The sequence below is a fragment of the Pseudopodoces humilis genome, chromosome 9, assembly GCF_049639895.1.
Source record: "Pseudopodoces humilis isolate 2021_Gansu_Grassland_sample_001 chromosome 9, ASM4963989v1, whole genome shotgun sequence".
Taxonomy (NCBI): domain Eukaryota; kingdom Metazoa; phylum Chordata; class Aves; order Passeriformes; family Paridae; genus Pseudopodoces; species Pseudopodoces humilis.
The window spans coordinates 32,667,316-32,694,377 of NC_142208.1; the positions used below are offsets into that span (position 1 = coordinate 32,667,316).

A 27,062-nucleotide genomic window follows, 5' to 3' on the forward strand; every position below is an offset into this window, starting at 1 on the left:
ACTAGACACAGCTGCAGGATTTCTTTCTTACTTTCCCCCTTTCTCCATTCCTTTCTGTAGCTGTTTTACCACAGCCTTTGCCTCCTTGCCCTGTGGGAGTGCCCAGCTTGTATTGATGGCCAGAAGTTTTCATTGCTTTCTATCTCTGATTCCAACAATCTAGAGGAGGAAATAATGTGTGTCAACCCAATTAAGCACCCAGACAGTGCAGCACCGGCCTCAAATCTTTGGTCTCTAAGTCACCCAGTGTGTTCAATAATCAGGATGTGCTGGCTTTAGCTTCTTTAAAAGCTAAACTCCAAGTTATTTGCAAGTCATCTATGGCTTAGGCCTCTGTAGCCTGAATTAAATGGAGTTTTGGGAGCTGCTCTGAGGCTGTTCATCTGCTGCAATATTCTGAGTAGCAGCAGAACCTTTCCCTTTCCTCATTGCTATTCATTAATAGAGGAAGAAATAATTTTCTAAGTGTGTCAGACGTTCCCAGACTGAGTAAAGAACTGGAAATCTGCCCTGTTTTCCTCAAGGAAGGTGTCCTGTGCAGCTGCCCTGCTGTTCAGTGTCACACAGCAGCTGCCCCCTCAGTGACCAAACTGGAATTTTAAACCTCCCAAGTTGTATTTTTAGCATTTTTTTCAGTAGATCTTCCACACCTCTGCCAGTGCACCTGAGGCACCATCACACCAACACCTGCTGGAAGATTTTCACCAGCAAAGGGCAGCTCAGAACTGATGAGGGTGAGGGTAAAAGTCTTTCCTCTGAGCTGCCATGCAGTGATTACTATTTGTGCCTCTTTCAGACCTTATTTTCTGCTAATTGTGCTTTAATATATACACAGCAGGCCTCTAATTTTAATGGCAGCTTCCAGCCTGGCAGCCCATTAAGCCCCTGCCACGCTGGCAATCATTTTGAGGGTTTTTCTATTGATTGAGGCAGTGCAGGGTTTTCACAGGAGCTGTGATTTAAAAGCATCTGTCCCCAGCAGGACACAGATGAATTGAGCAGAGGTGAGCAGCTCCTGGCCTCAGCTGCTGGTGACATCTTTCCCTGGATGAGGAGGATTTGGTCTCTTCTCCCAAGTAACAAGGGACAGGACAAGAGGGAATTTGCAACAGGGGAGGTTTAGATTGGATTTTAGGGGAAATTTCTTCATGGAAAGGTTTGTCCAGCCCTGGCACAGCTGCCCAGGGCAGTGGTGGAGTTCCCATCCCTGAAGGGGTTTAAAAGCCGTGTGGATGTGGCACTTGGAGACATGGGGCAGTGGTGGCCTTGGCAGTGCTGGGGTTTCTGACTTTATGATCTCGGAGGTCTTTCCCAACCTAAATGATTCTGTGATTCCACGAGGCTGAGGCTGTGCCAAGCCAGCACGTCTCCACACTCTCCTGAGCTGCACTGGAAATTTTATTCCTGCGAGCATCTGAAAAGAAGTAGAAATTATCTTTTTCCTTTTGCACCTTCCTCTTACTTTTCCAGAGTAGGAAAAAGCCACGTTCATGGCACAAAGCAGTGCTGGGGTTGGCCACAAGATGGTACTGCAAGACAAGAATTCCCGTTGGAAACACACTGCTCGTGGAATTAAGGTTGGAAAAGACCTCTGAGATCCCAGAGCATCCACCAGCACTGCCAAGGCCACACTAACCCATGTCCCCAAGCTCCACATCCACAGGTCCTTCAAATCCCTCTGGAGGTGATTTCACTGCCCTGCACAGCCTGTTGCATGCTTGACAACCCTTCCAATGATGAAATTTTTCCTAAAACCCAACCTAAAGCTCCCCTGGTGCGAATTGAGGCTGTGTCTTATCAAACATCCCCTCACCTGTGTGAGGGGCACCAAGCACGAATGACTTGTCATGACGCTGCTGTGCCTGGTCTTTAACAAAAGAACATTTGACTTAGTTGGAAAATGGATTAATTTCTTGGCAGAAAGATACATTCAGAACTGCACCAGCTTCACCATTTATCCTGTTTGCCAGGCTGAAGATAGCACACACAGATAACACCACACCCTTCTCCACACCAAGCAGTGCCTGTTTTCCCCTGCAGGAGATCCTTTGTTTTTATTGTACTTCTTCCAGACAGCCACGATGCTTGGCCCAAACACTCAAGGTCTTACAGAAAACACATTTCACATTCCTCTGCAGTAGCAGTGAGAATATTTGGAAACGAGCCTTTCCTCAGTGCCTTTGCACTCGGCAAAGCTGCACCTTTGTCTGATCAGTTTTGTTCTGCAGAGATAAGAGCAAAAGCACGAGACACAGATTTTCTGAGGTCTTTGCAAGGAGCCACTGCTAGATTTTGGCACAAAACATCAAAAATGAAAACATATTGTCTTGATATTAATTCCAACTTCTTGGCAAATTGCTCTTTGGGGGATGTGGCTCACCTCAGTGCTACAGTGACTAATAACAATGAAACTGAATTTTTTCACAGCTAGGATTGTCAGCAGAAAGGGAAAGGGAGCTGGGAGAACTTGGGTGAGCCTTGTCCTGTGTAGAGATTTGCTGTGAAGCCACTGACTGGCTGTGGCTGAGGAAGAGGGGCTCTGACACCCAGCACTCCACATCACTTGAAGGAAATGCTGTTTTATTTCATTCTGACTCACCAGATCAATTTCATTTTTACAGCCTGAGCTAGATAGTGATATCCTTACCTCCAAAACGACTTCTTGACCAATATTTGCTGCTGTTTGATTCTTGGTCATGCCACAACCCAACAGCATAAGGCTGCAATGTGTTAAAATCAGGAGATTCTGTTTTGGAGCTCACGAAGGTGATGGAGACATAAAAGCAGCCTCCATGAAGACTCCACTTTCAGAGGGACCACAGGCACAAACCAGAGTGTGGGAGCTGTTTGGTGCTCAAGTTAATGATAAGGACAGATGTATTATAGCTTTTAGGGCTGGTAAAATAATATCATTAGATCATGGCTTGACAATTAAATGGAAATATTTGACCGTGGCAGACCAGGTTAGGAAACATCTGTATAGAGTCATCCTGACCACACGGTGTTGATTCCAAATCAAAGCACAGCTGGGTGACCTCTTTGGTGTAAATAAGTTGTTGACTGAATTTTTTACATCTGCAAATGGTGGCAAATTCATTCTGATTTTCTGTTTCACAGACCCCCTGATACTTTTTATTTGTACTGCTAAAGTAGTCCATTCTCAGCTCTGCAACAATTTTTGGTCTGTGAACATCTTTGAACTAGAACTAATCTGTTCTGGTTGTCTAGAATACTTCACTAAAATACTCATTTTAGGCTTTCCAAACCCCAGACTGAATCCTTTTTTAAACAGCACATTACCAGTTGGCAAAGAACCGAGGAACAGTTTTCTGTTGCAAAACATCTCACATGTCACTGATCCTATTCCTGTGTGAAATGTTCAGGATCCATCAAGTTTTCAGCATTAATTCTCAATTTAAAAACACATGAAGTGAATAATATGTCCTCACAGAGGGGGAATAGGGAAAAATTACATTTAATATTTGTAAATGTACTTGCAAATCCCTCAATAAAACTGCACTGTGGGGTCCAGCATCAAGGTTGAAAGGACGCAGGAAGCCAATCAGAGAGGATTCTCTGGGGTTTTGAGAGCTCAGCTGGACAGGAGCTTTGACCCACTCAACACACACTCAGGGAGGAAATATTTAGCCCAGGAGAGGAAATGATAGCATTTAAATTTATCTCTCAAAAAAATCCCTTACTCAGGTGGGACTTCCACCTGCAGAAGGCTGCAGATTGTAGCTGACAATGAGCTAACCAGGTGTGTTTGAAATCAAAGACTGAATTGCTGCACATCCACAGAAAAATCTGATCTTTTTTGTCAAATAAAAACTTTCAGTTGGTCCCAGGTTTCTCCATAACTTCCAAAAGGTTGGGGTTTTTTTTTTCCCTCAAGTCTGCATATCTCAACTTCTTTAACTAAATATAGACATTTTTCCTGAAGAGTGAAACACATAACCTAATTCCTCAGGTAACACATCCTTTCTGTAAGGTACTGAGAATCCTGCTCATTTGTGATTGTAATAGCAAAATTTCATATGGCTTTTAAAATGTGTGTTCCTTCACAATGCAGAAGAGCAATCCTGCAGAATTTAGCAGAAATATCCATAAAAGCTCTCCATGGCCAAGAATTTTTTGATAGAAGTGGTTTCCTGGGAAAATATGTGAGTGATATGAATAAATTATACATATTCATACTTACATGAACAAAATATGGGAGGCAATGAATTTGTTATGCTAAACACCAAATTGGCCTGTTTAGGTTTCAGCCATCCATTCATGCCCCAATTATAAAATTTTCTATTTTAAGAACTGTGGCTAGGAAAGTCCATTTATCTTGAAGACATAAATGAGACTTGGAAATTTATGTGAATGAACTTTATCTTTCCTTCAGAATGAAGCAAACACACTAACTCATGTTAGTGAAGACCATTTGTAAACAGGCTGACAAAAAGAAACAGAATTTTAGGTTGAATTCAATTAAAAATTTTAATGACTAAATGACATTGATTGCTTGGAAAAAAAAAAAGTGAATAACATATATTGAAAATGAGAGATTATAAGTGTAATTGTAGGAAACTGATGCTGGCTCTGTGTTGCAGCATCTCAGAGAAGGTTACACTTCAACACCCCCGTGGAAGAGTGTAAGACATCATTGTCCTGATGCTTGTCCACTCTTTTTCTGGGGTGAAAGAAGTTGCAATAAACTGATTAAAGCAAGATGCTTTCCATTCTCCCAAGGAAAAAGTGGTAGAGCTGTTGAGACATGTGCTGGCTGAAGGTGAGACTCTCAGCTCATCCATCGGCTGCTCTTTGGAATGGGAAAATAATGTAAAATATCCACGCACAAAAATAGAATTTAAAAAAATAAAAACTCCTTTAAGCACTGTAGTCGTGGCAAGAAATTTACACATTATGTCCTCTTCCATAAAAAAGCATCATCAAAAAGAACTTGTGCCAGTTTTGTATTAAAAGGCCTGTAGAAATCTCTTAAAATTGCCTTGGTGGTTGGCAGCATGGGGCCCAGGCTTCTGTCTTCAGGTCTTCGGGTGTTTGATGCAGGACTCTTGGTAATCAGAGCTTCTTGCTTCTCACTCAGAGGTCCTGTGGAAAAAAGAGAATATTATCTTCAAATATTTCCCCCCAAAATGTCCATCCTAAGAAATCTAATGACTAAATCAGAAGGTTTGCCAGGGGGAGAAAAATGTAATTTTTGTTAGCAGCCACCACGTTTCAGAATATTGAATACAGGTGTAGATCAGTAAAATTAATCACTACTGGTAAATATGGAAATAATACATGTTCCTCTCCCATTAATTAATCATCTCTATAAAAAGCAGCATAAATCACTCTTGGAGGAAAATACCTGTTCTCAGATAAAAACCCTATGATTGAAGACAACTTCCCATCCGTTCTGGAGCTGCAGGTATTTTATGCTGCGATTTCATTTCATGGTGTGAGTTGACTCATACCCGACAGAAACTCTGCAATCTCCACCCAGCACTCAGTTTTGTTTCTTTTGGAGGCTGGCAGTGGGACCAAAGTGGACACAGGTGTAGTGATGCCCCCACTTTGGGAATAAATGTGCATCGGCAAGATAAAAACCCACGGAGTTCTCCAGCACAAACCATATTCAGGAAGCAGATGCCAAGCTTTTCATCTGTTCAGCCTGCTACATCCAAGCTTTCTCATCATCTAGACCAATCTTTGGACCAGACAGACAATTTTTCAGCCACATTTTCTTTCTCTTGCTACTGTCAAATCAACACTGGGCAACGTTTTGTCTGCCGGCGTTTCTCCGAGGATTAGCAACAGATGTCTCAATCAACACAGCAAAAACACAATTTCCCCCTTCTCCTCGGCTACAAACACAACCTTTCATCAGATTTAGGTTCTGGGCTGGTAGCACTTCAGTTTGTTACAGCTGTGGGGCATAACTTTGCACCTCAGTGGCAAACAAGCCCTGAGTGCCTGCAGAAGTAGGGCTGGCTTCTGTATGGGAAGATAAATCCCTGCATTCTGAATGGTCTGGATTTTTTTTTTTTCCTTTATATACTCACTAAGATCTTCTAACACCAGGCATTTGAGAATTTAATTTTGCTTGACTCCAGGCAATGAGATTAATGCATCCTTCAAGCCAGATTCCTCTGCTTTGCTTTTTCTCTCTTATTATTAAAAGCAAACCCAACCTAAAAGAAGGAGGATAATAATGATTTTGCACACTTAAAGCAGCCAGCAAGCACCTACCCAGATCCAGGAACTGGAACACCATGTGCATGGTGTACCTCATGTTTGATGCATGGTCCTCCAGGCGAAGAACAAGGATCTGATCTTTGTTAAAAACTGTCAGCCAGTCCAGGAGATAGACAACATAGAGCCCTACCTGTAACCTCACCTGTAAGTACAAAAAAACCCCAAATTAGTTCACCCTACAACACTTCTGGCTGTAAAAAAAAAAACACTCACCTGTCATCTGGGAAAAAAAATCCCCAAAATGTGCTTTTAAGGACTGACAAAAAAGAAAATATTCTGCCTCACTGTCAGGTGTTAGATTTGGGTGCATTTTGCTGCATCCTCTGATTGCAATAATTAGGTTGAGACCTCAGCTGCAGCAGTGTTGATGGTGCCTTGTCTGAGTACCCAGAGCCACACTGTGTCAGACCAGAGAGGGGGAAAGGCAGATTCTCCTGCCTTTATCTCTGTTTTTCTTCCCTCCCCAATTTTACATAACAAGTTGAAACATAAAAAGAGTAGCCTTGGTGTTCTTAAAAAGTCCAGCTTCCAACTGTGCTTATAAATATTTTTCTAAATTCTTTCAGGCTCAGAGGAGAGGAACACAAATCCCAAGTCTTAAGCATCTTTCATAAAAGAGACTTAACATCTTCAGCTCGCATTACCAGGGTCCATGAAGTCAGACAACAGCCCCTTTCACTTCTGACACTGCCCCATGACCTCCACTGCTGCCTAAATTCCTCTAAAAAAAGCCATTTTTTCAATTATTGCTGAATTATTATCCTCCTGTGTGATTCTGATGTACGTCTTTGGCTGCTTATAAGTCTCCATATTTAGCAGATTTCTTTATAGATGTGCTACACCAGAAATCTTATTTGGTTAAGACACCAGGCTAAGATGGGATAATTCTGGTGGGGCAGCACCCCAGCCCTCAGTCAGTGCCTCACTCCACTCAGCACTGGGGCAAATTTGTGGTTTAATATTTCTTTTCTTACTCCAAGCTCTTGTAAATACTTTCTCTGTCTCCCTTGTACACTCCTTCAGGTGCTGGCAGGCCAAAATTGGGATCACCCTGGTCACTGTGCCATTCTCTGGGTCATGTTCTTTCCATTGATTCCAGGTGCCAAACCACCCCTTTCTTCCCCCTTAGCATCCTTCAGCAGCCACCTAGGACACCCCTCTGGTTCCAGAAACACATTAACAAACAGCAAACCCCTTTTTTTCCTGGCATAGCCACAGAATTAGCAACCTAATGAGCTCACCAGGGACACCAATCCTCACCTTTTCAACACACAGCAAACCACAAACACAACAGATTTAGCAACTTGGCTGAAGAAGAAGCTAAAAAAGGCCACTGAGGAGCACAGTTGGCACGTGGGTTTTATTAAAACACCTGCTTGTGGCTCTGTGGCAGGAGAGAGGCCTCCTCTGCTCCTTTCCAAAAGCATCTTCTTCAAGAGGGCTGCTGGAGACAGCGAATGGAGATGGGTTCTGCACCCTGAGGATGAACAGAAGAGGAAAATCTTTCCTTCTGGCTCTCTCTCCGCCTTTCTCTGCCACACTGGAAGGAATACATTTGTACAAGCAGATGGCTGGAAAATTCTGTGACGCTGCACAGCAGCAACTGGTGTGTGAGGAAGTCCTGGGGGCTGCAGCGAGGGATGAGCAGCTCCAGCCTGCCTGCTAAGTGAGAGCAGTGTCCCGTTTGCTCTGCTGCTGTGGGGCTCCAGCCCATGGAATACACTCTAGTTCTGTTATTTTATCCAGTGGAAGAGGCAATAACTTCAATCCAGAGGCAAAGGAGGGAACTATTCCCTCCGAATCCTTCACAACCCGAGCAAATAAAAGAGGATTGAACAGCAAACTGGCCAGATGTGATACTTCAAGTCAATCTCTTCCGTATTATTCTCTGCCCTCCAGCAAAATCTTAAGTCAGTTCTATGCTAAAATTGTGAATTTTGGAATCTTAAGCCTGTAATACTTATCCATTCCCCTGCCAGCAGTTTCTGTGTTTTCTTGTATAATTTTCTGGCATGCACAATTAAAAAAAACAAAAAAAAAAAAAAAGAAAGAAAAAAAAAGAAAAAGAAAAAGATTGTATCTCATTATTTGTAGCCTTTTCTTACAAAAGAACACATAATTTATTCTGATTTTGAGGCAATTTGGTACCACAAGGATCTTTGCCAGAGCTACTTTTTTGGAGACATCTGCAAAAAGCTCTCTCATTAAATTGTAATCTTCACTAAATGTGCTCTCGGTGCACTTGCACAATAGGAAGGCTGTGATATCCCTGTTGGCATTCACCAGGGAACAGGCTGAGGAGACAGCTGGGCCCCCACACCATCTTTTACATGTTTATACACATATTTACCTCCTCCACTTTTACAAATGGTCAGATTTGGACTTTGTATATTTGTAATATCTGCAAGATAGACTTTTCCCTGCGCCAACACATTAACTGCAAACCAGAGAATGTAAAAGCACGCAAAAGAGGGGGAAATTTCGGATCTCTCAACACTTCCTTGTGGGATTTTGGTGCCTTGATGACCTTTCCACCAGGTTAAAGCAGCGAGGAGCCAGCAGAGCCTGGAAATACTCACGGGCATGGCGTTGTTGAGGGTGTTGTTGTAGACACAGGCTCGCAGGGAGAAATCCAGCACGCAGCCCTCAAACAGCTGCAGCGACTCCGCCACCTTCTCGTGGAAATCCTCCGCGGATTTGTTGGCGCTGGCGAAGTACAGATAATCAGAGTACAACCTGCCAGGGGAAAACGTGGCCGTGAGGGGCTGAGGGAGCGGAAGAACCTTTATTTACACGACAAATTTGGCAATTCCAAGTTACAGGAGTGCAAGGAAAGGGGATGTGTGTGTAACAGCGTCCCACCCACAGCCTGTCACCCAGTGACACTTTTTCCATTCATTTTAATGGGTTTCAGCTCACAGCAAAACCCTCTTCAGGGGAATCTGAACTGCACTTTCAAGGTCCACATCCCTGGAGGCCTGACCCTAGAAAAAATGTGAGCCAATGTTTTCTCGTGAAGGCAAAGTTTTAGACTTTAAATTCACGTTCTCTGTGAACAGAACTGGTCTCAGCTGATGTTGCTGCCCCTCTGCACCTGATATTCCATGGACAGAGTCCTTGTCTCTCAAGATTAAAGCTGATTTTAGAAACTTTAGGTGGGTTAGAAAGAGTAATTGTTATATTATTACCAAGCTACGATCACGAGTAAGAAAGAGTCCAGATTTCCCATTCCTTTTACAGGAAGCCTCACCTCCAATCTTATGTCCATCAAAAACTTCCAATTTACAGCATTCTACCTGCTGCTTTTCTATATATTATTTTTAAGATGTGTTTCTTAACTAACACTTAGTTTCTCTAAGTTACAAAGCATTATCCCCTCATTGCACACTTTTAGCACGAGATTTACAATTACTTAAAATCACTTTAAAAAGATAATATATATTCAAATTCCTTTGGGGGTGATGTGGTGAAACAACCCAAAACCTACAGGCAAGGAAAATGTCAATTTTAGCATTAACTCCTGAAACCTTGATTAGGCTTTTGCAATATAAACAAGTTTTAAAGAGACAAAAGAAATGCTCAGGCGTGACATAAATATTAGATTTGCTGAACATATTTTAACTTCCATTCACAATTAGGCTCAGAATGACCAGAACCACAACAATACCACAGGATTTTGAGGAAAATTTTGCATCACTCGAGAAATCACTTCCCCAGGCATGTTTGCAGCACAGATTTGATGCCTCCAGAGCACCCATCTCTCAACAAAATTCCAGAAATCCTACATCTTTTTCAGCCTCTTTCAAAAAACCACAGGTGCTTAAGAAATAAAAACACCAACCTATTTAGGCCTCACTTATTACTGCAATAACCTTTTGTATTGCAGTTACTTTATTTATCCTCTAGCTTCCCTAGATTTCCGTGGGTACTTAAAAACACCTCATTTGGAAAGTTTAGGCCTTAATCCAGCAAAGCACTTAAGCACAGGAATAGCCCCTCTGCAGTCATTATTTATGTCAGTGCATGGCAAGAACAGGATTTTAATTCCCATGTGAAACAAATGAAAACTCTCTGTTCATTTAAAAAAAAAAAAAAAAAAAAGGGAAAAGTTAAAGGATCAGGCCAGATGAGTTCACCTAAATTAGACACACAACAGCATCTCCCTCCTGCTTGCAGGAAATGTGGGTATCAGGACTCAGCTTGTCCCAGGGATGGTGGGACTGAGCTGTGAAAGGCTTCTTCCTGGGAAAAATCAGCCAGCAGGTATCAGGTACAGCATGGGCCAGGCTGAAGTGTCATTAAAAAGGTTTAATATGACTGCTTGGTATCAAAAGAAATGCATCATTTTCCAGACTTGTTGGCATCTTATGAAAAACTACATTCCTGAAGAAAAGTTCTCCCTCTGCAGGGCAGTTGGGATTTTCTTCCTATTTTTCTTTTTTTCCCATCTGTTTTTAATTCTGGGGACATCTGCCTTTGCTGATTAGAATTTCAGCTGTTCTGGCTACTTGAAGTCCTTCCCTTCAACCTCTGTCCATTCCAATGAAATAATGACACCAGTTGACAACAACCACCTCAAAGAAAGATGTCATTCAAATATTCCCTGCTGGGCATAGCCCAGACTTTGTGCAGGTTGGATCAGAGCCTGTCCCAGCCCCTGCCCTCCTGGCTGCTCCAAGGAACCTGTCCCACTGCCTGGCATCACCAGTGGATGCCTGTCCCTTCTGCTTTTGCTCCTGCAGCTCAGATGAGCCATCAGGAATGCCAGGAACTGCAAACAAAAAGGAAACAATTTGTCATAAACACAATAAAGGAGATGAAGCTGACTTTTTCTGTCACCCCTGCTAAAGGTGGCAAAGAGCTACAGCCCCGTTACTGAGGGTGGTTAAGGCAATCAGGGAGTTTGTCACTAATTTACACGAGGAAGCCACTCCTGCTCTCTCACATGAAATTACCATCTGTTAACTCCTGAAGTCAGGAGATGCTGCTGGAGCTGAGAGCTGCATTTCCTGACAGGAGCTGGGAAACATCTCCCAGCCCTGCTCTCACCACAGCCATGTCCTGCCAGCAGGGAAGCTCCTTGGGGAGCACCACCCAAGCTCTGGAGCTGCTGGGCAGTGGGTACGGGCTGCCTGCACAAACACCACGGGTCTGCTCTTCTCCCAGAGCCACCAGAGCCTGGGCCTCACCATCATCTGCATCCCCACCATCATCTTCATCCTCTGCCATTATCTCCATCCTCATCATCCTCCGCATTCCCATCATCTCCATTCTCATCATCACCTGCACTCCCAACATCACCTGCATCCCTCATCATCATCTTCATCTCCCACCATCATCTGCATCCCCATCATCATCTTCATCCCCCACCATCATCTGCATCCCCCATCATCATCTTCATCCCCCACAATCATCTGCATCCCCATCATCATCTCCATCCTCATCATCGTCTGCATCCCCACCATCACCTGCATCCCTCATCATCATCTTCATCCCCCATCATCACCTGCATCCCCACCATCATCTGCATCCCCATCATCGTCTGCATCTCCACCATCACCTGCATCCCCATCATCATCTTCATCCCCCACCATCATCTCCATCCTCATCATCATCTTCATCTCCCATCATCATCTTCATCCCCCACGATCATCTTCATCCCCCACCATCATCTGCATCCCCATCATCATCTTCATCCCCTGCCATCATCTCCATCCTCATCATCACCTGCCCCCCCTTCCTTCCCTGAGTTTTTCTGGTGCTTTTCCCTTGAGCACTGACCCTGCCACAAGTATTCTGAATATCCCTGTGGAGCTGCAGTGAGAAGGAATTCACACCCCCTCAGTCTGATCCTTGTGGACTCTGCCTCCACCCCCTCCACCCTCCCCATCACCCTCATCGTTATTATCCTGCTAAAGAGGACACAGTGGGAAGGAATGTCCCAGAAATCTGGAGAGAAAAAGCAAAATGCAAGTGGAAAGCTGGACACTCCTGACTCTCCATAGCCATTTAGCCTGCAAACAAAGTCGGGGAGATCAAGGATGATCCCCCTGTAGCTTTTGGCTGTGCAAGCTACAAATGCCCAGTGAAACTTTACATGAGTGTCTCACCAAGCACTTTAAAGATTTTTAAAAAATTGTATCATTTACTGACTCCAGAGCTATTTAATCATTCTCAATCATTATTAAGTAATCAGTTTGAACTGCAAACCCCATGAAAACATAGATTTCACTGCTTAAATTAAATGAAACATTTCCCAGGACCACTTCTGCTGAGATCTGAAGATGCAGTGCCCTCCTAGTCTAAATAGCCTCACTAAGAACCAGGGATATTAGCTCAGATAATGGCATTACATTGCATTTGGAAACCTATAAATTCTTTTTTTCAGAGTAGCTCAGGATTCCAGGCATGGCACTCATGGCATTCACACCTGCTTCTCTTTAAAACATTATCACTGTTACCTGTGCCAAAATACACAGAATAAAACCCCTCTTCTCACAACCAAGTAGCTCTCAAACACCACGTGAATATTTACTTGCATCCAACAGAGTGAGAACTAAAAATATTATTATAACAAGAACATTTTCTTGCTCACCTTTCAACAGGGTCCCTCAGCATGATGATTAGTTTGGCATTTGGTTGGAAGGCATGGATAAAATCCTGGATTAGGAAGGGAGGTTCTCCTTCAGTACTGTTGTCATAGAAGAAGATCCAAGCGTTGTTGTCCCACATTGTCGAGGCACTGGCCTCCCCTGGAAATGAAAAGCATCTCTGCTGGTAACTCATTCCATTCTTCATGCTGGAGTGGAAATTGGCTGAATTTTAAAGCGCTATAGGCAGATCAAAATTGACTCCATGAATTTCAGCACACCTTAGTTCTTGCAGACTGCTGTGGTTAAAGCTCCCAGAGCTGCAGCAATCCCACTGCCCTGTGCCTCTGGGAATGCAGGGATGGTTAAGGCAGGTTTTATGCAATTTCGCCTGAAATACTGTTCTCCATAACCACACTGCTTCCTGCTGGTGGCTGGCACATGTAAATAGATTTAATTTGGGCTGGAATGGGCTGCTCAGGGTTTTAGCACATTTTCCAGTGAGGATTCATGGGATCACAGAATGATCTGGGCTGGAAGGGACCTTAGAGATCATCCTGTTCCCATCCCTGCCATGGGCAGGGACATCTTCCACTAGGCCAGGTCCAAACTCCATCCAGCCTGGCCTGGAGGAGGCAGGAGTTTGTCCCTGCTGAAGCCTTGAAATGCTCTTTGTAGCACCCACAGGTTGGCCTTAATGGTTGGCCAAACTTCAGAGCAGCAGCTTGCTAACAAACTGTAAAATTCCCCACAGAAAAACATGGAAATCACCACACCTGCTGATCAACAGTGTGGAAAACATAATCAGGAGAATCAGTGAGCATGTAAGAAATATTTTAAAAGCAGCTGAGATGTGTCATTGAGGTTTGAAATATTATTTTTTATATAATTATTCATGTAGAACAAGTCTTTTAGTAATGAATAGATAAAGGGTTTATAGAATAAATAGAACACTTTGGTAAATACCAGATTCTGGTATTTTTGGTGTCTGAAGAAGCTCACTGGGAATGCAGTGCTACAGGGACAAACATACTCAGTAAAAATCTCTGCTGGCATGAGGTATATGATGGTTCAGCTGCTAAATAAATAATTTGATATTTTGTTTTGAATTTTATAACCTTCTCTGCCTTTTTAAATAATCCTGGCATTTATGTGGCACAGTACTGTTCAATAAAACATGTACAGAAGCTTTTTGGGGACATGCACTCTTTGACAGTCTAATGAAAGCTAATTCTTGCTAATGAGGTTTCTCAAATCAAAGGGAAGGAGATTAAAAAAATAATAATGTTGTAGGCTTATAGACTTGTACATTATTTCCTTATTTTTTCATCCTTCCTCTGCTGGGAAAGCCCAATAAAGATTTAAAAATACAGACAAAACACAACATGAGAAAGGTACTGGCTCCAAACTTCAGCTGAATATAATGTGATTCATTAATAAAGTCTGGGAGTTGTTAGAAAACACATTAATCTTCTGTCACATTCATTTTGCCTCTTTTCAAGAGGAGGAGATCAGGTCCATTGGCTATAGCTGGGTGTCCACAACAGCTCCGCTCTTCCATTCTAAATTAATTAGCCAAAGCACTGCCTAATCACCAGCAGGCTTCGACTTGTCAATTAAAACTCAATTAGCCCGGCTCCCACGCTGGGTGAGGCAGAAACACAAAGGATTAAACAGAGGCCAGGAGCTGAGACAGCCCTGCCACAGAAACCTCTCCTGAGCCACCAGGACGTGGGGAAATGCGGAGGGTCCGAGCAGCTGTGGGCAGGGATTTGCTGGAGAGGGATGAGAACATCTCCAGGGATGGGGTGGCCTTGGGAAGTCCCTGTTCCATCCCCCTGACAGGCACTGCAGGGCTGAAACTGCTCCCTCAAAAGTGTTTGCCTCAATCATGCCAAGGTGATTAAAGTCTATGAGCTCATCGAGCCACCTGTTCCTCTCTGGAGTAGATCTGATCATCCTCCACAGCTCTCTGCTCTGTTCCCTGGTCACCTTGGATGTTCTGCTGGATTTATCCCAACCAGCCTGGCCAAACCTGCAAACACCTCCCTGCACTCCTGCAAAACCACAAAAAACCAAACCACTGCCTTTACACATAAATGGGCAGATTCTCCTAACATCAGAGCCCACATTCCACAGAAACTGTGAATTCCACCACCCGAAATCTGCAGGCAGGACACAAGTCAGGGACAATCTCATATTCATAAAGCTTGCAGCAGACCTCCAAGACTGTCAGGTCCAACCCAAGATCACAGGCACAAAACCAAATCTGGCTAAAGCATTAAAAGGCTCAAGGTGCTGCTCCAGCCCAGCAAAACCTGGGTAAATCTTCCTACAAGATCACTGTCACAAACTGAATGGGGGGGAAAATGATATATATAAAAAATAAAATAATCACTCTGTCCCTGCTGACTTTTATAATTTTCATTTCCTGAAGCAGGCAAATAAATTTTTTCCTGACAATTTGACAGTGTTTGGTTTTGTTTTATAATACAGGTTTAATACCTGCAAAGAGAACAAGCCATATTAAACATGAAATAAATTAACCACCACCAATTAATTATGTTTAATTACAGTTGCCAGTTCAACTGAATTATTTTTTTTTCTTATGGACTTAAAGATCAAATGAATTAATAAATTGCCTAAAGAATGGTGCATAACCTCCTCATTCAGTCATTAATGGATTAACATCATATTGTGTTTTCACAAGTCATTCCTCTGAATTTATCTTATTAATGATCCCACATAAACAAGTCCTGCTCAGAATGCCTCGGGCTGGATCAGCTCTGTCCTCTCAGGTTCATTTCTAAACAGATGTTGGTTGTTTTTTGGGTATTTTTTTTGAAAATGCAGTTATTACCCGCTAGGTTTAATATCCAAAGAAGCCTAACTTTTCAAAATAATATAACATGATGAATTACTGAAATATTTATGGTTTAATTTGATTTTTTTTCTTTGCAGTCATCTGAAATAAGAAAAAGGGAGATTATGAGCAAACCTGATATTCATACAGATTCATTTTGGGTTAGATGGCTTTGTTTTGTTTTTTACCAAGGTCATAAAAGACTGCCTTAATGAGTATAATCATTCAAGGCTTTTCCTGTAAACTTAATAAGAAAACCCAGCAGAACCTTAATGACACAAGAAATGAGACCACAGGAAAAAGAAACACAAAGTGAACTCTACAGAAAGCTGCAACAGGAGGTAGGTAATCAAAGATGTACGTTGCCAATTAGATTAGTGAATTTAATTAGTACAAGCACTTCACCCATGAAAGGACAGGAGATATTATTGTAAGTAGCAGGAAAATCTGCAGATGTCCTTGATGGCAGCATTTTTTAAGAACCCCATCTTGCAAATGCTGCTCAGTGTTACAAATGTTGAATAAAGTGAGTGATGGACTTAAATGGAGGCTGGGGAAGTACTGAACAAATGTGACTCAGACAAGGCTCTGCTTTAACCAACCTAAGGCATCATCACTGCCTCATCCATCCAGAAATAAGTGAAAATTCCAGGTAATAAACCTTCAAAATTCTGAGGGCAGGGAACAAAAATCTTGTCTCTGTTTTCTGTAGAATTGTGACTTCAAGCCTACTTGAAAAGTCTCTTTTTGACAGGGAACTTTCACTTGCACAATTACTTTTTGCATGGAATGTGCCTGGTTTCCCAGAAATGTGACTGGTAAAATTCCCATCCCCTCAGTTTTCTGGTTTTAGCAGGCAGCAAAAGCAGAATTTAGAAGTTTGTGATGTTCCTCATGGGCACTGTAAAGCAGCACACATGGACCAGGCTGGATGGGCCCAGTGGATTGACCCCTCTGTGTCATGGAAAGCAATCCAGGGATCCCTTCCCAGAGCCCAGTGCTCACCATAGACTTCCCCCAAGTACAATAAAACAGCACTACTAGACCATTTCTAGTGGTAATTAGGTCATTTAATACCAATTAATGATATCAATTTCTTCTGTAAGAGCTTAAGAAGATCCACTGGGAACTTTTGCTACCACATCTCCCACCAGCTCCAGGATCTCTGCAGCACCCAGTGTGTGTCATAACACCCCAGTTACTGATTTATCCCAGACATTGCTCCAGCATTTGGAACTGGAACCACAATCCCAGCACTACAGGAATCCCCTCAGAATTGTACTTGAAGTGGATGTGGCACTTGGGGACATGAGTTAGTGGTGACCTCAGAAGTGCTGGGGGAATGGATGGATGGAATGATCTTAGAGGGCTTTTCCAACCTAAATGATTCTATGAAAACAAAGTGAAAACTCTGTTTGAAGGAGTCACCAAGGTCATTCTCATTCTTGGGGGAAAAAACAATCCACATTAATTAAATGCTGATGTTCATCAGATCTACAGCACTCGCTCAGGAATTTTCTAAAGATAATCACAGCTTCTTAACAAAGAAAGAAGGAAAAGAAGGAAAAGAAGGAAAAGAAGGAAAAGAAGGAAAAGAAGGAAAAGAAGGAAAAGAAGGAAAAGAAGGAAAAGAAAGCCAAGAGCTTCCAGGCACTCCAGAGAAGAGCAACGTCAGGGGCAGCTCTGAGCGCTGCTGAAAGGGAGCTACAGGGAATTTTGGGGCTGTTTTTGCCCTACCAATGATGATGTTGTTCCTCTTGCCATGCTCCTTCACTGCATCGCTCTGCAGCACGCTCTGGATCTGATGTGCTGCCAGGTCGAACAGATCCAGGTAATCTTCCACCGGGTAGCGGTCGTGGAATCCATCCCTCAGCCGGATGATTCCTGAAAAAAACAGCAACAAAGAGAGAATTAAAAACAGCAATTAGAACAACAACAGGGCAAGACTAACTGCTGGTGCAAACTGAGGTGGTTGGCTCCGAGCCAGCCAACATCAGCACCAGATCAGCCCAAGTGCAACCCTCAGATAAAAGTGCCAAAAATGAACTGAATAATGAATCTGAGCTACTGAATGATTACGCCATAAATTCGCAGGGATAGGAATTATTTTAAGCTCTCTGTTTTGTAGTCCCTGCATGAATGAGCTCGGATTTATCTTCTTCTAAATTTAGCTTTTGGAAGGAATATAGAAGATAAGATTCTACTTCCATTTGCACCCATGTAAACTGCAGTAATATTGGACTCCCACTAGATTTACTGTTTTGAGATTGAGCAAAGGCTCTGATGCCAAATATGCAAATCAACACACACTGGGAAATCATTCATGGCTTTTTTCCTTTCACAGGTATGCAAATAAAGCTCCACGGTAGTATCTTGTTTTTCTCCTCTCCTTCCCTACACTCCAGGGTGAGTTCAGTATCACCTTCCCCCTGCGTTTCTCAGCATCTTGAGCTTCATCTTGTGGTTTTTATACTCCTTTTCCCACTCCTGTTTCCAAATCTAGTCTCACTTCTCCATTTGCTGTACATGCTCCCCGCACAGGACGTCTCAGCTCTCCCTTTCTTGTTCCCACAAGGCCAATAATTATCAATTATGTGAGAGGAAAGCTCAGCAAGGGAGTTCTTTTGTCCATTGCCTCTGATTTTCCCCTTTAGGAAAGTGGGATTTAATGAGGGTAGAAGAAAGTTCAACAGCGTATTTTGACTTGTTTTGAGGGGGGAAAAAAGTGCAAGCATGGTGCTACAGACAGCCTTGGTTTGTTGCCACCCCACTCCTGGGAACAGAAACAGTGGCAAGAAGCCAGGAGAAAGAGACAGTCAAGCTGAGACAAAGTCCTGTGGAGCATCAACCATCCCAGCAGAAGGGGAAAGGAGTGATTTGCAAAATGGGGCCTCCCCAGAGGGCTGTTTAACTTCAGCTGAAATTAGTCAGTCTCATAAAAATCCACTGAATCAGAGGATGCCATTGAACAAAGAGACTTTCTTGTCCAGCTCAAGTGTTAGAAACCAAACCAAGTTAATAGCCAGGAGCTATTAATCACAATAGCAAGGAGTCACAGCCACTCGCTGGCTGTCTCAGTTTCACTTGTGTGTTTGTCATATTCTCTGTTTCTCTTTTTTTCATTCTTAAACAGTAACCATTAATGTACTTTTAGGGCAGAATTAAAGGACTGAGCCACCAGGAATAAACTTGATCTTTAATTCTCAGAGGCAAACAGCTGAGATGATCAGGAGGTCATCCCTACAGATCCCTCTCCCATGAGACCACGAGCTCTGCAATGTTTCCTCATTCTCCAGCTTTACAAACAACTTCAAAAAACCTGAATTATGCAGAGAATGTTCTCTTCATGGATCAGCACTTTGTCCCCAGTGGCTGACCACAAGACTCTGCAAGTGGAGGGTTTGTGAATGCCAGCACAAAGATTGGAATTCACCCTTGTTCTCAAGATAGATGCACTCCAGCCTGATTTTTTACATTCTTCTTCCTGTTTGGTAGGTCAGGTTCAGAGCTTTAGTGAGCTCAGCCTTGCTGAAGTGAGGTTGGGTTCAATACCTCCTCCAAAATTAATTCCAAACATTTATGTTGAGGTTAATGTAGGTGGAGGGAACTATTTGCTGTAAAACAGTTTAAGGTATCAGTTGGGTTCAGCCTTTCCTGCCAGCATTACCATGGAACACAAAATCCTCCACAGATTTTGCTGACAGTCCCTTGTTTTCATCACTTTATCTGAACATGAGAAAAAGCTGTGGCTGACCCTGGATGCCTGGAAGTGCCCAAGGCCAGGTTGGACGGGGCTTGGAGCAACCTGGGATAATGGGAGGTGTCCCTGGCCATGGCAGGGGGTGGAACTGGATAAACTTAAAGGTCCCTTCCAACCCAAACTATTTTATAATTCCCAGATTTTGTCTTTAGTCAGCTGCTGACTGTGATGAACAAGTCCCTTCTCTTGGGTCTTCAAGGAGCACCACGATGCTTCTCTTCGTTTGACTTGGTTTCACTCCTCAACTCACACTGGTGCCCCCAGTGTTTCTCAAACAGGATGAGTTATCTCAAAAGCAAAGCTGTATTTTCATCACTTTCCTTTACATCCTAGTTTCCAAAAAAGTCTTCAGAAAATGCCCGAAGTATTTATACTGGCAACTTTCTTACGGCATTTGCAAAGGAAGAAAATGGAAAATTTAACAGCAGAATCATGAAATCCCACCTCTGTGGCTGAGACCTCCTCACCAAGATAGCAAGGAGCAAAACCCTGTTTTGTTCTGCAGGGGCTCAAAGATTCTTCTGGGGTCCAGGGCACAGGGAAACAAGATGGAAATGACAAGGCCACATGTAGGAGAAATAAAGAATTTGAGGTATGATCTCGAAATAAAGAACAGAAGCAGCACTGCTGGTGTCCCAATGCCTCTGAAAGTGTCCTTTCTTGCCTTTAGCCACAGAAATTCACTATTTTTCCCATTCCAAGGAAGCTTAGAAAAGCACCAAAAGAAAGTAGTGATCAAAGTCCTCATCTACCCTCCAGTGCCAGTTTTCCTGTTCCAAAGTCGGTGTCTGCCATAAAGCAACAGCAAATGAGAAACAGAAATTAAGATGTTGCTAAAATAAGAAGAATCTTCCTCTTGGAAACAGTAAAATCACTGAAAAGACTTTGATCTTTGATACCAAAGTCATAGAAAGTGAGGGCATGTCAGCACTTAGCCAGATCCAAGAAGAGGAAAATCCAATGCCTGGGTGGAATACAGAAGGCAAAACATTCACCCACATGTAGAGGGGAGCAGGTAGGAAATTAAATTGTGTCTTCTGCAGCTCATCTAATATCCAAGCACAAGACTGATCTTCCTCAGCATCCAGAGAGAGGCAAGAAGGAGAAAAACACTTCAGATGGATGAAATCCTGTGCTCAGCCCCACTGCCCCGAGACGCCCTTTGGAGGTGAAATCATGAGGGGTGGATGCCTTTTGCTCCAGCTGGCCACGACCCCAGCTATTCAACTCTGCCTTCAGAGCTGGAAATACTGATATCATCCAGGAAAAGCAGCAAAAATATGTGCAGGGCCCTCAGTGTGAGAGAGATTCCTCATGCAGAGCATCTCTGCTGATCAGTGCTGGTCAGAGCTGTGGCACTAATGAAGCTCCTGCCACAGCTGTATTTATTGAAGCATGAGGACTGAAATTTTAAATAGTGACCCATAATTTATTGATGTAAGAAAGGCTTTACAGAATTTTGCAGTACAAAGCTATCACTGCTGCTCTTCAACTCCCCCATGACAACCTAACAGTTTCTCTTCTTGCCTTTATAAATTCATAAGGTCAGTTTTATCCACTGTTTTTGTTTCTCCTTAGATTTTCCAAACTGCTGCAAATAAACCAAATGAAATGTGCATTTTCTCAAGAGGTTCAACCCAAAACAAAAGCAGGCTGAGCATCCACCACCTGGATTTCTCAAAACCACCAACTCCAGCGGTTTCTAGGCAAGCCAACACAGAGAAAATCTATACACTTCACCCCACATACTTAAAAAAATTTGAGAGAGACACCTTGCCTGGATGGCAAAGGGCGTTTTCACTCACCAAAGCGTTTCCTGGTCCACCAGTGGGGCTCCTTGATGGCGGAGAAGCGGACGTCGGGGTGCAGCCTGAGGCGGTCGTACAGGTCCGTGGTGCCGCACTTGGGCTGCCCGATGATGTAGAAGTGCGGGAGGCAGCGCAGGCGGTAGTGTTTGTCCTTGTAGTGGTACAGGTGGTTCCAAAATACCTTCCTGAGGTAATCGAAAATGATCCGAAAGCGCTTGGAGTACAGCGCGTAGGAGTTGGTGGCGTAAGGGTCCGTGGTGGTGTTCCCTCGGTACTCCTCGTACCAACAGGGGTTCTTGCTATTTGGAAGGAATTTGTTAGGAATTACCGAAAACATCTGCAACATAAAGAACGACAATTTCAGTCATGGCAGCGAGAAATCAACAGCCGTACTTTCCTTACTTAGCACGGTGAGAGGACAGAAACACTGCCTGCATATTTCTACCCACAAAGCTGACCCCATTTATCGCTTCTGATGGCACCAGGACCAAATCCTGTGCCACCCAATGGACTGGGAGAGGAGTTTTTAGAAATCCTTCTATTTTTAAGGCCAGAAAGGGCCTCAATAATCCCCCCAGCCCCTCTGCAACCCCAGGAACTGATTTTTGAAGTCAAACACTTAATACTCTAATCAAATTACCTTCCAGTTTTTACCTCTGAAGTACAAGGTTTGCAATGATTTTCAGGAAGGCACCCTGGCAAGCAGTTATTAGAAAGGCTCTTTTCTTTTTTAGCATTTCAGGTGACAGGTAAATCTAAGTCACAATGATTTTGCACGAGAGAAGGTAAAAGTTCAGTGGTGTTGTACAGCTATCAGAAGACTGCCTGATTTTTTGCTTCAGGTGTCAAGACCATTTATAGAACCCATCCATCCATCCTGCCCGTGACTCAGAGGGATGTGACCTACAATATCAACCTCTCAGCTGCTGTGGATCAGGAGACTCTAGATGGTGTAAATCACCACGTGAATATCCAAGCAGTTGCACTTTTTATATCTGGGCAAAAGATTGATCCAAAAAGCCTTGAAATAAGGATGTAAAAAGCAGTTTAAGGCTCAGTTCGTACTTACATGTGGCTCTTGCTTCCTCAGCTCTTCTAAATCAGGGCGCTGCCTTGTTATAAACTCTATCTTTGAAGTAATGGTGTCAATAATTAATTTAATGCTTGGATAATCCTTTACATATGAAATATTCATTTTTGAAGGCTGGTAATAGTCTTTCATGTCACTAAGGCTTTCATTGTCCATTAAGCTGGGATTGCTAGCAAAAGCTCCGTAATGGAAGGGAGATGGGATCAGCAACAGGCCATGCTTGGCTCCAGTCAGCATGTAGGATACCATCACCAGAGTCATTATGATCAACCCAAACATCAAACTGCAGAGCTTCCCCTTCCTCAGGCAGAAAAACCCATTCCAGCTCTCACAGTGATCAGTCCTCACTTCCAGAACAGCGAGCCACTTCATCTGCTTCCTGTCGGTGTACAAAGGGATTTTGTTTTCTCCTCTGCACACAGGACACTTCTGGTTATTGTGATCAGGTCCACGGCATCTGAAACACTGTCTGTGCAAGTCATTTGGTAATAAATGTATGCAGCAATTAATGCAATACCTCATATTACTACTGTTAAACTCCTACATTAATGAGCCGAGTGCAGCCATAAAAATGTTTCTGAAGCAGATGAGTCATCTTCTGCAAGTCTGAAATGATTTCGTTCCTGGAGTGGTTCTACAACTACTCAGCAATGCAAAAGGGCAGGTTCAAAACAGAATAAAAAGTGTGACATGTGTCACAGAAAGAAAAAGAAGGCCCAACCACCACCAACACACAAAAATAGATGTACTCTGGATGTGGTTCCCAAGAATTTGGCTCAGTAAGAGGAATGTGGCGAAGTAAGGATCAGCTACAAAACTGGCTCAAGTTTTTCCCATTGAACAAAATGAGAAGGAAGAAAAATTGTTGCGTAGTGTGAAAATATGCAAAAAATAAAAATAACTCATTGTCCTCTGCTTTATGCTGGAATAGGCAAATATGGGTAGAAATTTCCAGGTTTTCTTAAAACGAGCAAGTTCCAAACTGCACTGCTGCTGCTGGAAGCTTCATCCTCCCAGAGGTGGCTCCAAAGAGAGGCATTGTCCAACCTAGAGAAACAAACCCAGATATTTATATACCCCCAGACATCACATCCACACCATCCACAGCCATGGCAGAGCACAGCCTACCACAAGTCATTTCAGATTTCTATTTGAAAGATGCCCTCCGTTTGCCAAGTCTGTTAATTACAGCACTCAGGATATTAAACCCAGGAAACACTTGGCTCCAGGTTCACAATGAGCTGCCCCTGATTTTCCATCACCCATCTGCTCACATCAAGGACTGGTTGCTAGCACAGGTAATGCTACACGACTCACTAACCCACCCAACAGATCTTAATCTGCTCTTGAAATATTGGGAGCATTTCTGGACAGTATCCAGTGACACAGGTTTAAATAATTACACTCTATCTGCTCCTGGAGACCTTAAATTAACAGTCCTGAAATGGGGTAGGACCCTGTTTGAGGGATAAAGTAACAGTCTGCTTTCAAACATAGATAAAAAGCCAAACCAAAAAAAAAAATAAAAATCAAAAGCCACAAGTAAAACATTCAGCAAAGTGAAGGGATGAAAAAACAGACACAAGGGAAAAGCTAATGACAGGATCTCAGGTTTCTGGACCAAATGATGGGTCCTCTTATTATTCACCAAATCAGAGAAGTATAATCATTACTATTATGAGTCCCACAATTTTACTATTTTGCCTTTAGCTCTATCAACACCTATTTTTAATGCTTAAGCAACACTGCTATAATTCTAGATAATAACTCCTGGTTCATTCTTACCAAAGTGTCCCGATGAAATGGAGCAGTCACTTCAGATCCCACATTTATCATCATCCTTCTGGCTGCATTTTTGTACAAGACAAAGTGCTTTTGTAAAAATTATTTCTACTCTGACGTTTCTCCCACTGAACGCTGTCACATATTGGAGGATTTCTGCAATCAGAGCAAGTAGGCTGTATCTCAGGGACTCAAGAATAATTAGATAAATATTGAACAAAAGTATTTGCAAAATACTTTCCTTCCCCCCAAAAAAGTTCAATTCCTTAATGAGTTTATTCTCTAAGCCAAGATGAGGCAGACAGAAATTGCAGCATAATCATTATTGACTATATTTAAACCAAAGGGAAAGAAATCAGTGCAAGACTTCTCAAAGAGACCAGTCTTAAAAACTTCTCCAAAGGAGCAAAGCTGTGATGATTTTGACAGAAGTTTAAACAACTAGAGATTTTAAACCAGATTCATATGGGCCATTTTAAACCTAGAAAGTTTATGCTTTCTTATGCATAAAATATCCCCCCAGTAAATATCCAAAAGAAAAAGAGGAGCTGTGGAAAGGAGCCAAGGTTGGAAAGACCTTGATGGTTGTCCAAACACCACCAGTGGTGATGAGAAGGAGGACAAGAAAGGGAATCCTGGCAAGAAGTGAGAAGTTTCCACTTCCCAAGTAAGTATTTCAGGCAGAAATAAGACCCTGAGCAAACATTTTCAAAGAGGAAGGAAAGGGGGCCAGAGACAGAGGCAGTGTCAGGGCATTTCAGGCAGCATCCTCCCAATAGGGGAAGTCATGAACACAGAGATAGATCAAAACAAACAAACAAACAAACAAACAAACAAACAAAAACTGTAAAAAAGAGAGGATGGAGATGAGGGCCTTCATCACAAAAGACAAAAAAGGAAGGTGAAAAAAGCCCCTCTCAGAAAAGAAGAACGAAGAAGAGGCCACAGGTTAAAGCAGCACCTAGAAAAGATCTGCTAACCAAAACCCACCCTAGAGCATCTCTTCAATTACATTTATCATGTTCTACACATTTGTTTTTATGCGATCCTTCTACCCTGAGCTCCTCCTCTTTGCCATCCACCTCAGTTCCCTCCCAGCCCTCTGCTCTCCAGCTCCTCACTGTTTATTTTCATAAACCAGTTCCATGCACTGGCTATTTAAAAGGAAGAAAAAATCCAGCTCAGTGGAGAAAAAAAACCAAACTGCTCAGTGACACTGACTGAACAGATTTATCTGAGATATCCTGATGGGATCAATTCCGGGTTTGTGTATTTGACATCAATTCTCAAATCTGTAAAAAGAGCAATCAAAAATACCTTAATGAATACAGACCACAGGACCTTAGAAAAACCACATAAACTTCTCTGTCCTATCCTATGTCCATTTGTGTGTTAAAAAATGGACTGGAATTTATTGAACCCTTCCCAGATGCAGACACTTCCCATGAAAATCTGCTACAAATATTACAGAGCCAAGGAAATACCACATTAACTACATTTTTGACAGGTGAAGAAAATGGTTTATCAGGAAGCTGATAGAAGGGAAAAAAATAGGAATATGTTTAGGCTACAGTAAAACTGAGATATTAATCACACCAGCCATGAGGGGAAATTTAAAGTTCCACCAGCAACCATAACTCTGCCAGCTCATGCACAAGCACTGCATCAGGCTGCTTAATTAGATGATCAGTTTGATGACCTATCACAGGACAATGACAGATCACTCAGCTAATAGAATAGAGACATTGATCTCATTAGTTTTTTTAAATAACTGCTAGTTGCCAACATGCCATTTTACATGATTTCCCACTGTGACCTTCATGAAATAAAAAAATAAAAAAAATCCAAGAAACATCTAAAAGGATATAATTCCATAGTGCCACTCCCTTCTCTTTCCCAAGAAGTTTTTGATAGAAGTTCATTCCCTAAGATTTTACCCCTCATTTCCCTCATTCACCCCATGAAATCAAGACATCTACAGTGCCTTGTTTTTGTTCCTGCCATCCAACATTCCCAGCAGCGACAGCCACCAGCACACGTCACCCCTTTGTATTCCACTCCTGAGAGCAGAAGGATGTGGATTGCAGGCAGAGGGAAGGTTATGAGGCTTGAGCTGGTAATAAACCATGTGTGTCTCCTTATATTTTAGCTGCAAAGCTGCTGGCTGTTCACTGGCAGAAAATTACTCTCTTTACACAACAAGCAGCGTCTTTGTATATTGAATAATGTAGCATGTAATTTCCCCTTGTTGAAGGGAAGGGTGAATTATTTATGATCACGTCTATACTGCATTTGTCTGCTGTACATTAATGTGTGCCAGCCCTAACCACAGAGCAGAAATCAACAGCAACCTTTGCAAGCTCCTTGGCCAAAAGCAACCCTCCTCATAAAAATAAGGGTCTCTGGGAACAGCCTAAGGAGGAAATGTGGATATACAAGATGACACACAGTGGGATGGGGGGGAAAAAGGAAAAGCTCTTTTAGATTTCAATATATTCCCACTGAAGCCAGGGGGACTTTGCTCTGAACTGAAGCAGGCTCAAGCTAACAAAGGTATTTATGTGCAGCAGAGAACTTAATAGCAAACAGGTGAGATCTTTTAATGCCAGTTTCCCTGAGCAATTCCTGCAGTCCATGAGAGGGGGGCTGCTGGGGGCTCAGGATGCAGGAGAGGAGGCTGGCAGGTATCACTGGCAGGAACCACAAAAACACTGAAAATACAGCATCCACCAGGCCCTACTCATCTCATAGACAGGGTAAAAAGAGACATTCCCCTCAAAAGAAAATATGCAAGATTTTTCATCATCCACACAGGTTTTGTTGACTGTATATAAAATATCTGAAATTCTGTATTATTCCTATTAAATAAACATTTCATAAAATTCCTCCCCCTTCCTCTTTGAGGATTGTAAGGGAA

At 42.7% G+C, this 27,062-nt stretch overlaps 1 protein-coding gene across 2 annotated transcripts in view; it reads right to left on the reverse strand.

The window, feature by feature from the left end:
* Nucleotides 1-4,462: 4,462 nt before the first annotated feature.
* Nucleotides 4,463-27,062, reverse strand: part of CHST15 (carbohydrate sulfotransferase 15) — a 43,918-nt gene continuing 21,318 nt past the window's right edge. The window contains exons 2-9 of one of the 2 annotated variants that reach the window (XM_014257685.2): nt 24,149-24,301; nt 22,343-23,410; nt 21,271-21,610; nt 17,443-17,589; nt 12,848-13,004; nt 8,832-8,988; nt 6,247-6,394; nt 4,463-5,103 (exon numbers count right to left, since the gene is read on the reverse strand). In XM_014257685.2, the coding sequence (XP_014113160.1) occupies nt 4,913-5,103; nt 6,247-6,394; nt 8,832-8,988; nt 12,848-13,004; nt 17,443-17,589; nt 21,271-21,610; nt 22,343-22,885 (1,683 nt within the window). In that variant the 5' untranslated portion in view covers nt 22,886-23,410; nt 24,149-24,301 and the 3' untranslated portion in view covers nt 4,463-4,912. The remainder of the gene's footprint in view (nt 5,104-6,246; nt 6,395-8,831; nt 8,989-12,847; nt 13,005-17,442; nt 17,590-21,270; nt 21,611-22,342; nt 23,411-24,148; nt 24,302-27,062) is intronic. The other variant, XM_005528828.3, reaches the window with a different exon arrangement.